The following is a 16,902-nucleotide window of genomic DNA, read 5'->3' on the forward strand; positions in this document are numbered from 1 at the left end:
GAATGAGGTGGTGTTGTAAAACGTTTGACCAGTAGTGTATGTAAATGTGATTTCAGTTTTTTTATATTCTAAAATTCTAAAAAACTGTTTTTGCTTTGTCATTATGGGGTAGTGTGTGTATATTGATGAGGGGGGGACGATTTAATCAATTTAGAACACTTCTGTAATGTAGCAAAATGTGGAAAAAGTCAAGGGGTCTCAATACTTTCCAAAGGAAAAAGCTTTTTCTGTGATCGAATCAACATTATATCAGCCCCTTTTCAATGCAACAAGCCAAAACAAATCTAACTTTGCAAGACTGAGTCTGTGATGTTGTAGGCAGAGCCAGAGCACAACAGAGTAGAATTCTATTGGCGGGAGAGTAGCCCATGAGCTGTCTTTCAATCCCCTGTAGACTATTTTTCAAAAGCTATTTGCATGTTTAAATGTTATGGGATTTGCTCCATTGGTTTTGTTGGTAGGCCTACATTATGCTCCAATAGCCTATCTGTCTAAAACTGTAAGAGTACAGCCTCTGTTCACTGTAAACGCTGGCCGGAAGTTGCACAGCATTCTCACAACTTTCAAGTTTCCACTCACAAGACCTGAAATGTGCTCAGTGTGCCCCAACAATTGAGGGAACATTGCTCCTATCCTTCCATGCTTCATTGTGACAGCCCTGCACCCTGTGAATCATATGTTACCTTCTCATTGGAATCATAAACAGTGGAGTACTGTACTCGACTGGACACCACACAGCATCTGGACTGGAAAGAGGCATGCTGCAGGGAAACATTTCAGAAACATGAACGTTATAGTACCACACGCAAACATCAGAAACACCACTCTTCGCTGTTCTTTATAATGGGCACATGCCGAACATCACAAAGAGGTGAAGGTTAAACGTGATGGCAGCTGTGTTTCTATTACACCAACAGCGCCCAGAATTGCTGAGTTGGAAAGAAGGTATATCCCGATATACGATAGCTGTTCAGGTCACAACGTTACATTCAAGGACAGTTTTTCATTCAAGGACGGTTACATTTAGTCATGTGGTGAAGGTTCAACCAGTTCAGGATTGTGTTATGAAGTGTAACAACTTATTAGCAAGATGCTAACGGTTTGGACGCTTTGACATTGACAGAGGAGGAATGGACGAAGCTGTACATTCTCTAATACGAATATAACTTAAACATTTATACCGCGAAATACAACATTTAAATGTCAGATAGAGTAGAGAATGCTAACATCTTACAAACGTCAAAAGAAGAGAGACGGCTGGAGAGAAGGTGTGTGAGTGACAGACGGACTTGCTAGCTTGGCAGGCTAGCGAACAGATGTCCGATTGTGTGGTGCTAGAAACTTGCATTAAAAGCATAGATTTTCGGGTGTTTCGGTTCTGCAAGAGCTCTTCATGAATTTGAAATAACTAGCTACAAGATTAAGGTTACAATAACTGACAGCTCACCTTAGCAACAAGCACAACTCTTTGCAGGGTTGAAGTGACCATGTACGCCGCCATGTCTGTCCGGGTGAGGGGAGCGTCGTAGTGACGTATGACAGGGGCGTATGCTCCGTCTTCCAATCAAATGGAGTCACCGGACGTAGAAGGACGTCCGTAGAGCTCGAGGGGTTTCAATGGATTTCCATTTAATGGATCATACAGTAACCTAGTTTTATAATGCAAGTCTCGTCTTACTTCTTTGTCCTTCTGTTTTCTCATCTTCTCACCTGTTTTCTTAGCTTTTCAAATGATATGAACAACAATGATGTTAAGTATTATCAACATAGTAGGCATTTCGAGTGACATTTGGAATTTGTGGACTTTTACAGAGATAAGCCTAGAAGAAATCCATTATTCCTATATTTTCAAAATGTCATTTTAGTGTCATACAGTAGAATACAGTCATGTACAATATCAATGTATCTTCATTATTCTCTGGAAATGGGGAAAAATCTATAAAAACTGAAATGATGGAATTAGGTCTAAATCCGGGTTTATTTGGGTTAGCCTGTAGGCTTCTTTCCCCGACTCTTTTGCCGTCTTTTCCTGCTGTATAGTCTCTCGTTATTGTCCAGTGCAATGACAGGAATAAAACCAGAGTACAGCAGGCCGTGTAAACTCCAACCTGTAAGAAATGACTGGAGCTGTGTTAGAATACTCATACTAACCACACTATTTGCGACGTAAATTGAGTCTGTAGTAGACGGTATGTTAGCATGGGTATTCGAACACAGCTCCAGACTTTGTTCTCCTCGCTGATTTTACTCGTGTTGTTTGTTTTTAAAATGGTCGAATTAATAAAACTAAAGGGGTCTCATTTCAATGACCATTTTTAAAAAAACGAACAAACATGAAATAACAAAACAAGTTGTATTTCTCATAAACAATAGTTGGTGGTGATCAATCCAAGTTGTCCAGCCATATTAAGGATTAAGTCATTACTTTAAAAACCCTATTGGAGCTCCACATAAATAATGAATCATTGAATTGATGATTCTGAACAGAAGACCCATGATAATTGATGCATACATGTCATTTATCATCTTACATATCAGTAGGGTACATATACAATTTAGACTTGTATAAATTCCATATCATACTTGTTGGTGCAGGGAACCGTTTTAATGCAAAACATTTACAGAGAGACACGAATTAAAAAAGGATTTAAGACAGGCATTTTAAACATCAGATTCATTTTATTAACAAGTTACGAAACATAATGGACTTACAGCAAAACAACACAGCAACTTTATTTTTATATAAATTATGTCTCAACTGGGCATCGCAAGAGGTCGTTCATGGAGGACAACGCATATTCAACCTGTTCAACTTCAACAAAAACTTGTTTCCAATAAAAAAATGTGCACAATTAAACTAAGGTTAACTTTGGCACTTATTTAAAATATTTTAAAATATTTAATGTTCAGTCTCAAACTCCAAATCAACTATAAAAATAAGCGATCTCAAAATGACAGCGAAAGACTGATATGAGAATCATAATACTGATAATTAAGCAACCATCGAAAGAAAAATAACGTTTGTTATTTTACATAAGACATTTTCTTCTTTGGCTTTTAATGTTTTAGTGCAACGTTCTTGATTCATATTTCAATCGCGCGTAAAGCGTCCATTTAGGCCAGTCAGATGCTCATTGTATTTTTTGCCTGTTTTTCCTTCATTTTTTGCCATCGTTTTCCCGTTACTCTTGAGTGTGGTCCTCAGACATACCACTCACTGAAGTTGGACGAGAGGTTGCTGTGTCCGCTACCGAGGACCGCAGAGTCCGGGGACATGTTGCTCTGTGTCTCCGAGGCAGGGGACACTAAACTCGGGGGCGTCGAGGACTCATACCCGCTGCTGGCTCCGGGCGAAGTGTCTGCTACTGACAATGAATCATGCACCTAAAATAAATAAAAACAAATCTGTCAAAAAACACTCTCTCAAAGATGACCACAATTTCGGCACAAAAGTCTCTTTTTCCAGGAGAAGTATATTTTGGCAGAGAAAACTGACCTTCATATGTTTTCTCAGAGAGCTGGGGTGTGTGTAGGACTTGACACACTTCTTGCACAGATAGGGCTTGTCAGACGTGTGAACGTGCAGGTGTTTCTTGCGGTCACTGCTGTTGGCGAAGCGTCTGTCGCAGCCGAAGAAATCACACATGAACGGTTTCTCCCCTGGAAGACAACAGAATGAGGAGATTAGTTTAAATGTGTTTGTTGGTTTAAATACAGTCACAGTTGTTTTCAAATGTCTGATACGATTTAGTTATAGGCCCTGCCGATAAAACCCAAAGCACATCAACAAATAAAAACATGGGAGAGTTATGGATTATTTTTGAAGGACACAGGCAGTACACCAGCCTGGGGACATTTACCTATAAACTTTCTAAACAACCTCACTCCATATAAAACTCAAATCAGATATCTAAAACTGACGTTTATATCCATGAGATATTCAACCTGCAGACATCAAATCAAACTTTATTTGTCACATACAACAAATGTAGACTTTACCGTGAAATGCTGAATACAACAAGTGTAGACCTTACCGTGAAATGCTCACTTACAAGCCCTTAACCAACAGTGCAGTTCAAGAAGAGTTAAGAAAATATTTTCCAAATAAACTAAAGTAAAAAAAGATATAAAAAGTAACACAACATAACAATAATGAGGCTATATTTCGTTTTAAATTACCTGTGTGCGTTCTCTTGTGTATCTTTAAGTTCTCAGAGCGCGCAAAGACCTTGCTGCACGCGGGGAACGGGCACGCGAAAGGCTTCTCTCCAGTGTGCACCCGAATATGATTCACCAGCTTGTATTTGGCCTTGAACGATTTGTTCTCGCGCGGGCACTCTTCCCAGAAGCAAGTGTGGCTACTCTGCTCGGGCCCACCGACGTGCTCCACGGAGACGTGCGTAACCAGCTCGTGCATGGTGCCGTAGGTCTTGCCACAGCACCGGCTCGCCCCGCCGGGCTGGTCCGGATCTATCCACTTGCAGATCAACTCTTGTTTGATGCACTGCTGCCGCATGAAGCGGAAGAACGCGGCTGGGTGATGATGGTGGTGAGCTGCCATGCTCATGTTGTGACCCATGGCCCCGTATTGGCCGTAAGGGTCGCTCCTTGGACCGGAAACATGGTGATACTGGTCCGCTCTCCCGAATACCTCCCCTGGTAGTCCCAACCGGCCGCCCAGCACGTTAGCAGAGCCGTGGTGCTGGTCGTGCATCCCAGGAAAGAGGAGGTGCCCATGCCCGTGGCCCTGGCCCTCTACGTGTGACTGATGGAGAGACCCAGCCATAGTCCTGAGGAGAGAGTGCTGATCGCTGGCAGGGGAAGAGTCTCCGAATCCCCGGTTGCGCAGGATAAAGTCCCGTGTGGAGTTCGCATAGGATGGGCCATACCCGGGTCCCTGGGTGGCGATGTGGACCGACTCCATAAAGCTGGGGTCTCTCTCCTGCATCTGGACTGGTGAATGCGCTGAGTGGTGCCTTTGGAACGCGCTCGCACTGACCCCTGTGCCTGATTGCTGGTGACCTCCCTCCAACAGCATCACAGCACGAGCCTGGGCTGAATGGAACGATACGCAAAGTAAATATTTAAACTGTAGGCGTGCGTAGAAAGCGGTTCAAGAAGTGTCCAAAAGCGCTAAATAAAAATATGTTTCTTTCTCAAATGAGGACTCAATATCTTGCTGCAAAAAATATTCCAGATAATTCCTAAGCACCCCAAGGAGAAAGAACTTCCCCAAGCTGTGAATGGTAGTTTAGCAGGAGTCTCGACAGGAATGTGGCAGGTAATTAATACAGATCTTGTGGTGTATCTCCAGAATGCTGTTTGTAAGTATGACTGTTCACTACAACGTGAAAATGCTTATCCCAGGGTCTTCAATGGGCACTTCTTACCTCCCCTTTTTACAGAACCCCGGGTGTTCACCAAACGCACTCTAATTGGCCACTGCAGCTCATCCCGATCCCAGACATTCCACCAATTACAGGCAAGCCTCTCGTGACTAATCGGTGCTTGCTCCGCCCATGTTTTATTACTATGGAAAGTCTTAACGGGAAAATTACAAATGTTGGTGAAATCTTGAAAGTGAAACTAGTCACTTCCTTTACGTTGCTTGAATGCTGAATAGTGATGGGGGAAAATATGCATTCAGTTGTATGGAAAGTATATATTATCGCTCACACAACACACACACAAGCGTTTAATACATTTTGCAAGCTAACCATATGTTTTGGCAGCTCAAAGCTCAAATCTGTTTTAACTGATGCACCTCAGCCATCCAATGCCGTTAGGCCTAAATAAAATGCCCAAGGATATTTATGTTTAAAGTGAATAAGATGGACTTACAGCAAGGAGAAGAATGACCCTGAAGAAAGTTCCATTGCTCCATGGTTACAGTTACGCACGGCCCTACCTCTTTTGTCCCGCTGGCCACACCACAGGAGTGAGTCGAGTTCAAAGGCAGCCCTGCAGCTCTGGGGTTGGAGGGAAAAAACAACCTTTCAGTGTCTCTGTGGAAACAGAAAACATTAACCCTGTCCTGTTAGAGGCTCAGAGGAAAATACAAGAAAACAGTTAGAGGACCAAAATAACATTGGAAATGTTTGAAATCCGAATCTTCAAGACGTTTAATTTTGGAACATACCATGGCATCCCATGTTCTTCACTATCCACTGAATGTGTTAAACCATATATAGACTAAAAAGTGGATATTCTGCAAATGAAATATTTGATATTGTAATGTCAATTCAATTATGCGACAAATGCCCAAGGAAAAGTTTTATTTCTTACAATTCCACGTTTTACATTTTGTAAATATATGGTTGTGGCCACAACTATCACATTATTTAGATAGAAAGGATATAGTTTATAACAAAACCAAACGTGGGAAAAGAAAACAACGTTTATTTTTGCTAATCAGCCAACATTGATTAAATGTGAAGTAAGCCTGGCTTCTCATGGTAGACTATAGAGGGCATTGACATTATGTATATGTGGGCCCGGACTATAGATGCCACAGATGTTCACTTGGCGAGCGTCCTCGTGCTTACCACTGGGGGGCGCATCTCAATAATTACGAGTATATTCTCATCTCCTTTCCTTCGAATCCACTGATCTGAAAAGACTGGAGTGAGGAAATAAATCACCTTCATCCGCCATATTGCTTTCTTGTGTTTTTCAGATCAGTGCCGCCTGAGCTGAGGAAGAGGTGATGAAGAGAGGACGCCATTTTACACCATTGAGATACAGTCATAGATCTGCCAGTTTTTCTTACAACTATGTGGGGACGGACCACCTGGTTCTAACCGGGTTTACGGACAATTTACAGAATATGCCTCATGCTCCTCGGTAGTCCAAAACCTGGGCGGACCGCGTTCAGATCAACGTGGTTTCCCCAAATCAGCGCGGTTTCTATCTGCAGCTGCAGGAAGCATAAAGGACAGAGAAAGGCAAGACAGCCAGCTCGAGGCCCGTCTCTACTACCATGCAGCGGCCGGGTGGTCGCCATCGCCACAATGGCCACTCTCTGCTCCGCAATAACAATTCCATGATCTCATACATCGCTTCTCCTCCACCGCGCGCTTCCTCCACGGGCGCCTATGCGGAATACTCCACCAACAACAACAGGCCGATAAAGCCCGAGCTGGTCTGCAAATGGACCGACCACGAGCACCGTGACCGAACTTCAAAACAAAGGATATGCGACCAAACTTTCAGCTCCATGCACGAGCTGGTGGACCACGTAAGCACCGAGCACGTCGCTGGGCTCGAGCCCCTGAGCCATGTTTGTATGTGGGAAGAATGCCTGAGAGAAGGAATGGCGTTTAAAGCCAAATATAAACTGATTAACCACATCAGGGTACACACTGGGGAGAAACCGTTCTCCTGCACCTTCCCAGACTGCGGGAAGGTGTTCGCTCGGTCAGAAAACCTCAAGATTCACACGCGCACGCATACAGGTATGTAGATTATGTTCCATAAAGGACACTGGGGATGCCAACAAAGAGCCTACCCTTTCGTCTCCTTCATTCCATAGTGAAAGGTCATGTTATTCTACATGGCGTCATTGGGCCTGTACTAAAACTAAAGAATGGGACAACATTTCTGATTTATATACAGACAGACAGAACACGTCATCATGTTTACATGTTCCACACACAGTCCTATTCAGGAAGTAGCCTGTGTGTGGAGTAGTAGACTACACTGTGTGGTGGGGTTTGGCCATTGACAAGAAGTGAAGGACCTTTTAAAGGGACGGTCCAGGGAAGCAAGCTGTGGAAACGGGACACTGTTTGACATATTTAACACAGCTACATCAACTCAAGGCTGACAGATGGAACATGGTCTACACAGTAGGGTGGAGCTTGTATGTTGTGTTGAAGATGTTTAGTCCTGTGACTGATATCATGTGACATTCTGTTTCCTCCCCATAACATCTTTCACCTCTTTCTAGGTGAGAAGCCATTTCAGTGTGAGTTCCCCGGCTGCCTGCGGAAATTTGCCAACAGCAGTGACCGTAAGAAGCACTCGCAGGTCCACACCAGCGCCAAACCGTACGACTGCAAGTCCCACGGCTGCTTCAAGTCCTACACACACCCCAGCTCCCTCAGAAAACACATGAAGATCCACCTCAACGCACTCAAGTCCTCTCCTACCTCCGAACCCATAGACCTGTCATTCACAGGGATTCTTGGGAAACGTAGTTCCCAGGATTACGTAGCTTCACGGACTAACTGCTCCTCCTCCAGGCTCTCGCTGCCTCCGGCGGTGTCCAACATGAAGGAGTGGTACGTGTGCACCAGGACCACAGGTCAGGGACAGAACTACCTCCAACTCACAGCAGACCAGATCAAGTCAGAACCGTGTAGTGGTGATGAGGACTATTATAACACCACGTAGTCGCAGCAGAACGCTTTGCATTATGGGCTGTGTCATCTACAATGAATCCTAAATACATGGATAGAAGCTGTAAGAACATAACATACGTATCAGTATGGCGATGTGATTATTTAAAACACTTATTATTTTTTATCTTTATTTAACTAGGCAAGTCAGTTAAGGACAAACCCTTATTTACAATGACGCCCTACCCCGGCCAAACCTGGACGACGCTGAGCCCATTGTGCGCCACCCTATGGGACTCCCAATCACGGCCGGTTGTGATACAGCCTGGATTCGAACCAAGGACTGTAGTGACGCAACTCTTGCACTGAGATGCATTGCCTTAGACCGCTGCGCCACTCTGGAGCGATGATCATAACATACTTCCCCTGTCAATATGGAGATGGACAGATGTAATGGAGACTTACTGTATGTGTGAATGTCTGGGCCAGTGTTCATAAAGCGTCATGTCAGAGTGCTGATCTGGGATCAGTTTAGCCTTTTAGATCATAATGAATACTAGAGAGGACCAGATCCTAGTGCTGATCTGGGATCAGTTTAGCCTTTTTAAATCATATTGAAAAAGATTGCATTAGACAAGGAGGACCTGATCCTGGATCAGCCCTCTGAGAGGCTTTATGAGTACAGGCCCTGATGTCAGTGTATTATCTAATGAGAAGCAGTAGCCATGAAATGTATTGCCATAAGAAATTAAAGACAACGTCCCTCTGACACCCAGGGGCCCGTATTCACAAAGCGTCTCAGAGTAGGAAAGCTGATCTAGGATTTAAAAGACAAAACTGCTTTGTAAATACGGGGCCTGATCAGAGTTAGATTCTTAAAGATAGTTGAGCTGCGCTTGATTTAACTTTTGGAGTTGGCACTTTTCTGATTAGTCCATTGGTTCCTGTGTACCAGGCAAACTAAATCAAGCGCATCTCAAGTATTTAACAAATGTAATGGACTCATGTCTGGTTGTATAGCTACACATACTAAAGCAGAGCGTTCCGGTGCAGTAATGTAAACATAAAGGTACCTCTGAGACGGTTTGCTTCGTTCAATAACTGTCAGATAGAATCTCTAAAGACTACTTCCAATGGAAGAAATGGTTCCTGTTCCAGCAGCTCTGGCCCTATAGAAGCCATGATGTAGTTAATGACGGGGGCAAACCGTGATGGTTTAGTTGAACTCTGAATGTGAGAAATGTTGCCACAACCTCATGATGAGCCAGACTCTGTTTACATGTGACTGTACTGATCCATGTGGTGGTCGTTGCTGTGTTGACTTACAGTGACGAGGTTTATTAGATTATCAGGAACATTTTATTATTGTGTTTAAATCTATTTTCTCAGCCTTTCATAGTGCCTCATTAAACTCTATTCCCACATTGATATACGTCTATTGTTTAGCTGTTAATTACCACACTACAGATTCATCCTATATCTATACTAATAACAGCTGATTTCAGTCAGACAAATATGTTTTCTATGTGGTCAAAGTGAATAGAATCTGTGTGTATAAATAATAATAAATACTCATAATTTCCCCCAGAAGTAACAAGTTGTCATTGCTTGTTTTAAAGCAGTATTGACAAAGGAATCATATTGACTATGTAAGGGCCTCATCATTTGTTCTGGGAAGCACTATGAATGGCCTTTCTCTGTTTCTATTCACTTTGAAAGTTGAAAATGCTACTTTCTCGTTTGCATTATATACAGGAAGTGCCTTTGTGAATGGTAGGAATCAACCGGATAAAGAGACTTCAGTAAAGGAGTCAAACCTAACAGATAAACACCAATCGGTTGCAAGGCGCGTGTGGACCACAAGGCAGCTGCCAGTGAATGAGTAGGAGGGGGCTTTTAAAGTGGATCCTACCGGGGGAATACCGTTCTGTTGTCCTAACAACACTGCTGAGCTGAGAAGACTTGTCTTATGTGGCTGATTTAGACGCTGACTGCAAATAAAGTGACATTCTTAGACTGGGTGACGCCACTCTGTCTCAGTGGACATAGTCTGGATCCTAAATCACACCTTCCCTATACAGCCCATAGGAGTGGTCGAAAGTTGTGTACTATATAGGGGGCCATCTGAGATGAGTCTACAAAGTGTGAAAGAGAAAATAGCATGACCTTTAGTCCCCTATCCATTCTCCATCTAATAGCATGGCCTTTAGTCCCCTATCCGTTCTCCATCTAATAGCATGACCTTTAGTCCCCTATCCATTCTCCATCTAATAGCATGACCTTTAGTCCCCTATCCGTTCTCCATCTAATAGCATGGCCTTTAGTCCCCCTATCCATAAACTGTCGTCCCCTATCCATTCTCCATCTAATAGCATGACCTTTAGTCCCCTATCCATTCTCCATCTAATAGCATGACCTTTAGTCCCCTATCCATTCTCCATCTAATAGCATGGCCTTTAGTCCCCTATCCATTCTCCATCTAATAGCATGACCTTTAGTCCCCTATCCATTCTCCATCTAATAGCATGACCTTTAGTCCCCTATCCATTCTCCATCTAATAGCATGACCTTTAGTCCCCTATCCATTCTCCATCTAATAGCATGACCTTTAGTCCCCTATCCATTCTCCATCTAATAGCATGGCCTTTAGTCCCCTATCCATTCTCCATCTAATAGCATGGGCTTTAGTCCCCTATCCATTCTCCATCTAATAGCATGACCTTTAGTCCCCTATCCATTCTCCATCTAATAGCATGACCTTTAGTCCCCTATCCATTCTCCATCTAATAGCATGGCCTTTAGTCCCCTATCCATTCTCCATCTGATTCAAGGAGGACAACAACTGACTATGAGAAGGAAAGAACAGACCAGATAGATACTCCGGACTGCCTGTTACCATAGATGCTCCTGTTACCATAGATACTCCTGTTACCATAGATACTCCAGACTGTCTGTTACCATAGATACTCCGGACTGCCTGTTACCATAGATACTCCTGTTACCATAGAGCCTAAGATACTCCTGTTACCATTGGGCCTCAGATGCTCTTGTTACCATAGATACTCCTGTTACCATGGGACGTCAGATACTCCTGTTACCATAGATACTCCTCTTACCATAGATACTCATTTTACCATAGGGCCTAAGATACACCTGTTACCATAGGTTCTCCTGTTACCATAGATACTCCTGTTACAATAGAGTCTCATATACTCCTGTTACCATAGATAATCCTGTTACCATAGATACTCCTCTTACCATAGGGTCTCAGATACTCCTGTTACCATAGATACTCCTGTTACATAGATACTTCTGTTACCATAGGGCCTAAGATACTCCTGTTACCATAGATACTCCTGTTACAATAGGGTCTCATATACTCCTGTTACCGTAGATACTCCTGTTACCATAGATACTCCTGTTACCATAGATACTCCTGTTACCATAGATACTTCTGTTACCATAGGGCCTAAGATACTCCTGTTACAATAGGGTCTCATATACTCATGTTACCATAGATACTCCTGTTACCATAGGGTCCCATATACTCCTGTTACCATAGATACTCCTGTTACCATAGATACTCCTGTTACCATAGATACTTCTGTTACCATAGGGCCGAAGATACTCCTGTTACCATAGATACTCCTGTTACAATAGGGTCTCCTATACTCCTGTTACAATAGGGTCTCATATACTCCTGTTACCATAGATACTCCTGTTACCATAGATACTCCTGTTACCATAGGGTCTCAGATACTCCTGTTACCATAGATACTCCTGTTACCATAGGGTCTCAGATACTCCTGTTACCATAGATACTCCTGTTACCATAGATACTCATTTTACCATAGGGCCTAAGATACTCCTGTTACCATAGATACTCCTGCTACCATAGATACTCCTGTTACCATAGGGTCTCAGATACTCCTGTTACCATAGATACTTATTTTACCATAGGGCCTAAGATACTGCTGTTACCATAGATACTCCTGTTACCGTAGGGCCTCAGATACTCCTGTTACCATAGATACTCCTATTACCATAGGGCCTAAGATACTCCTGTTACCATAGAAACTCCTGTTACCATAGATACTCCTGTTACCATAGGGTCTCATATACTCCTGTTACCATAGATACTCCTATTACCATAGGGCCTAAGGTACTCCTGTTACTATAGATACTACTGTTACCATAGATACTCCTGTTACCATAGGGTCTCAGATACTCCTGTTACCATACATACTCATTTTACCATAGGGCCTAAGATACTGCTGTTACCATAGATACTCCTGTTACCATATATTCTCCTGTTACCTTTAGATACTCCTATTACCATAGGGCCTAAGATACTGTTGTTACCATAGATACTCCTATTACCATAGGGCCTAAGATACTCCTGTTACCATAGATACTCCTGTTACCATAGGGTCTCAGATACTCCTGTTACCATAGATACTCCTGTTACCATAGATACTCCTGTTACCATAGGGTCTCATATACTCCTGTTCCCATAGATACTCCTGTTACCATAGGGCCTAAGATACTCCTGTTACTATAGATACTCCTGTTACCATAGATACTCCTGTTACCATAGGGTCCCATATACTCCTGTTACCATAGATCCTCCTGTTACCATAGATACTCCTGTTACCATAGGGTCTCAGATACTCCTGTTACCATAGATCCTCCTGTTACCATAGATACTCCTGTTACCATAGGGTCTCAGATACTCCTGTTACCATAGATACTCCTGTTACAATAGGGTCTCATATACTCCTGTTACCATAGATACTCCAGACTGTCTGTTACCATAGATACTCCGGACTGCCTGTTACCATAGATACTCCTGTTACCATAGATACTCCTGTTACCATAGAGCCTAAGATACTCCTGTTACCATGGGGCCTCAGATGCTCCTGTTACCATAGATACTCCTGTTACCATGGGACGTCAGATACTCCTGTTACCATAGATACTCATGTTACCATAGATGCTCATTTTACCATAGGGCCTAAGATACACCTGTTACCATAGATTCTCCTGTTACCATAGATACTCCTGTTACAATAGGGTCTCATATACTCCTGTTACCATAGATAATCCTGTTACCATAGATACTCCTATTACCATAGGGCCTCAGATACTCCTCTTACCATAGATACTCCTGTTACCATAGGGTCTCATATACTCCTGTTACCATAGATACTCCTATTCCCATAGGGCCTAAGATACTCCTGTTACCTTAGATACTCCTGTTACATAGATACTTCTGTTACCATAGGGCCTAAGATACTCCTGTTACCATAGATACTCCTGTTACAATAGGGTCTCATATACTCCTGTTACAATAGGGTCTCATATACTCCTGTTACCATAGATACTCCTGTTACCATTGGGTCCCATATACTCCTGTTACCATAGATACTGCTGTTACCATAGATACTCCTGTTACCATAGATACTTCTGTTACCATAGGGCCTAAGATACTCCTGTTACCATAGATACTCCTGTTACAATAGGGTCTCATATACTCCTGTTACAATAGGGTCTCATATACTCCTGTTACCATAGATACTCCTGTTACCATAGGGTCCCATATACTCCTGTTACCATAGATACTCCTGTTACCATAGATACTCCTGTTACCATAGATACTTCTGTTACCATAGGGCCTAAGATACTCCTGTTACCATAGATACTCCTGTTACAATAGGGTCTCATATACTCCTGTTACCATAGATACTCCTGTTACCATAGATACTCCTGTTACCATAGGGTCTCAGATACTCCTGTTACCATAGATACTCCTGTTACCATAGGGTCTCCTATACTCCTGTTACCATAGATACTCCTATTACCATAGGGCCTAAGATACTCCTGTTACCATAGATACTCCTGTTACATAGATACTTCTGTTACCATAGGGCCTAAGATACTCCTGTTACCATAGATACTCCTGTTACAATAGGGTCTCATATACTCCTGTTACAATAGGGTCTCATATACTCCTGTTACCATAGATACTCCTGTTACCATTGGGTCCCATATACTCCTGTTACCATAGATACTGCTGTTACCATAGATACTCCTGTTACCATAGATACTTATGTTACCATAGGGCCTAAGATACTCCTGTTACCACAGATACTCCTGTTACAATAGGGTCTCATATACTCCTGTTACAATAGGGTCTCATATACTCCTGTTACCATAGATACTCCTGTTACCATAGGGTCCCATATACTCCTGTTACCATAGATACTCCTGTTACCATAGATACTTCTGTTACCATAGGGCCTAAGATACTCCTGTTACCATAGATACTCCTGTTACAATAGGGTCTCATATACTCCTGTTACCATAGATACTCCTGTTACCATAGATACTCCTGTTACCATAGGGTCTCAGATACTCCTGTTACCATAGATACTCCTGTTACCATAGGGTCTCCTATACTCCTGTTACCATAGATACTCCTATTACCATAGGGCCTAAGATACTCCTGTTACCATAGATACTCCTATTACCATAGGGCCTAAGATACTCCTGTTACTATAGATACTCCTGTTACCATAGGGTCTCATATACTCCTGTTACCATAGATACTCCTATTACCATGGGGCCTAAGATACTCCTGTTACTATAGATACTCATGTTACCATAGATACTTCTGTTACCATAGGGTCTCATATACTCCTGTTACCATAGATACTCCTGTTACCATAGGGTCTCATATACTCCTGTTACCATAGATACTCCTATTACCATAGGGCCTAAGATACTCCTGTTACCATAGATACTCCTGTTACATAGATACTCCTGTTACCATAGGGTCCCATATACTCCTGTTACCATAGATATTCCTGTTACCATAGATACTCCTGTTACCATAGGGTCTCATATACTCCTGTTACCATAGATACTCCTATTACCATAGGGCCTAAGATACTCCTGTTACCATAGATACTCCTGTTACCATAGATACTCCTGTTACAATAGGGTCTCATATACTCCTGATACCATAGATACTCCTGTTACCATAGATACTCCTGTTACCATGGGGCCTCAGATACTCTTGTTACCATAGATACTCCTGTTACAATGGGGCCTCAGATACTCCTGTTACCATAGATACTCCTGTTACCATGGGGCCTCAGATATTCCGGATCAGTGGAGTTAAATACCTCTCAAAATGTGCTGCTGGGTACCTCTGATCCGACCTGGGATTTAATTACATCGCAAAGGTTCATAAATTTTTTTTACCAAGAAAGCACATAAATCAAAAAAAAATCCATTTTGAGTTTATCTAACTTGCTAAGATGGTGTGTGTCAGAGAGAGACGTTTCATGCTCTGTCACAGTATTTGGTGTGCGTGTGTGTGATTTTCTCAGCAAGAATTTGGAGAATGAGGGGTGTGTTGGAGGTTGACTAATGCTCATTATCAGTCAATAAGCCCTTCAGTAAAACAAGAGAGAGAGCGAGAGACAGAGACACAGAAAGAGACAGAGAGAGAGAGACAGAGACACAGAGAGAGAGAGACACAGAGAGAGACAGAGACACAGAGAGAGAGACAGAGAGACAGAGAGAGAGAAAGAGAGACAGAGGAGAATGAAAGACTTAGATTGAGGTGAACAGGAGAGCTCCTCCATTAAAGTCAAGCCAACCATGACACCCCTCTCCAGAGAGAGAGAGATGGAGAGAAGAGGATAACAAATAAAGAGGGGTTAACAATAGTGGGAACAATGGTGGGAACAATGGTGGGAACAATGGTGGGAACAATGGTGGGAACAATCCCAGTTGACCCCTCAACCCTCTTATTCTTTAAAGGAGACATCAGGAACACTTGTAATCCACAGGTCAGCTTTCGTGTCTTCATTTGGGATGATCCAAAACCTTAAAGACAATGTGATAAAGACACCCCAGAAACAAATAAACACCAGACATGACAACGGAAGTTGGTAGGAATTGGGCCAGGCGCGGACTGGCCATCGGGCAGTTGTGGGCCTGTCTAAATGGTATTTTTTTGTGCAGAATGACTAGGACCTGTGTGTTAGAAATATCTGGGCTGATTTCTGTTCCCAGTCAGACCCTGGATTGGGCTGTCTCATTGAATCTGCATCTGAGTGTGTAAGACAGAAACGTTACCGCCTCTCTAGCGGTAATGAATGTTGTTAAGAAATACCTCTCCCTAATGGCTTCCACGTTTCTCCTATAAAACACCAGCATCAGAAGGCTGTGGAGAACACACACACACACACACACACACACACACACACACACACACACACACACACACACACACACACACACACACACACACACACACACCTTCCCCGTCACAAGGCTCCCAGTCAGACCCATACCTCCCAGAGGACTTTGCTATTCCACATAAACAGCTATAAAACATCAGTGAAACAATAAGAGCCTTGCTAAAGCAGCTTCCTGGAGCAGCAGCAGGCTTTGATGAACTCCAGTATAATCAGGGAAACAGAGAGGCTGTGTTACAACTACACACTGATGTGAAACACAGTCAGGGATCTGTTTAGGGAGGTAGTTAGTC

General features: G+C 42.9%; 3 protein-coding genes across 3 annotated transcripts in view; 1 reads left to right on the forward strand and 2 right to left on the reverse strand.

Annotated features, from left to right (window-relative positions):
* The window catches only part of LOC115184119 (propionyl-CoA carboxylase alpha chain, mitochondrial-like), a 59,165-nt gene extending 57,616 nt beyond the window's left edge, over positions 1-1,549 (reverse strand). The window contains 2 exon segments of the mRNA XM_029745110.1: positions 684-761; positions 1,448-1,549. Coding sequence (XP_029600970.1) covers positions 684-761; positions 1,448-1,501 — 132 coding nt within the window. The 5' untranslated portion in view covers positions 1,502-1,549.
* A 1,110-nt stretch (positions 1,550-2,659) lies between these two features.
* On the reverse strand, positions 2,660-5,489 carry LOC115184124 (zinc finger protein ZIC 2-like). Its single transcript, XM_029745112.1, has 3 exons — positions 4,180-5,489; positions 3,497-3,660; positions 2,660-3,384 (listed from the first exon to the last, which is right to left on the reverse strand). Exons 1-3 carry the CDS (start codon positions 5,036-5,038, stop codon positions 3,202-3,204), a joined length of 1,206 nt encoding a protein of 401 aa, XP_029600972.1. The 5' UTR covers positions 5,039-5,489; the 3' UTR covers positions 2,660-3,201.
* Positions 5,490-6,558: 1,069 nt separating this feature from the next.
* Positions 6,559-8,594, forward strand: LOC115184125 (zinc finger protein ZIC 5-like). The gene is made up of 2 exons (XM_029745113.1): positions 6,559-7,454; positions 7,949-8,594. Exons 1-2 carry the CDS (start codon positions 6,980-6,982, stop codon positions 8,392-8,394), a joined length of 921 nt encoding a protein of 306 aa, XP_029600973.1. The 5' UTR covers positions 6,559-6,979; the 3' UTR covers positions 8,395-8,594.
* Positions 8,595-16,902: the final 8,308 nt, after the last annotated feature.

Source organism: Salmo trutta, unplaced genomic scaffold (assembly GCF_901001165.1).
Source record: "Salmo trutta unplaced genomic scaffold, fSalTru1.1, whole genome shotgun sequence".
Taxonomy (NCBI): domain Eukaryota; kingdom Metazoa; phylum Chordata; class Actinopteri; order Salmoniformes; family Salmonidae; genus Salmo; species Salmo trutta.

Excerpts from the sequence above, each read along its gene's own strand:
- LOC115184124 (XM_029745112.1), bottom strand. The coding sequence starts at position 5,038 with ATGCTGTTGGAGGGAGGTCACCAGCAATCAGGCACAGGGGTCAGTGCG. Across the intron at positions 3,661-4,179 it reads ACACAAGAGAACGCACACAG|GGGAGAAACCGTTCATGTGT; the intron begins GTAATTTAAAAC and ends GTTGTCTTCCAG. Across the intron at positions 3,385-3,496 it reads CTCTGAGAAAACATATGAAG|GTGCATGATTCATTGTCAGT; the intron begins GTCAGTTTTCTC and ends TATTTATTTTAG.
- LOC115184125 (XM_029745113.1), top strand. The coding sequence starts at position 6,980 with ATGCAGCGGCCGGGTGGTCGCCATCGCCACAATGGCCACTCTCTGCTC. Across the intron at positions 7,455-7,948 it reads TCACACGCGCACGCATACAG|GTGAGAAGCCATTTCAGTGT; the intron begins GTATGTAGATTA and ends ACCTCTTTCTAG.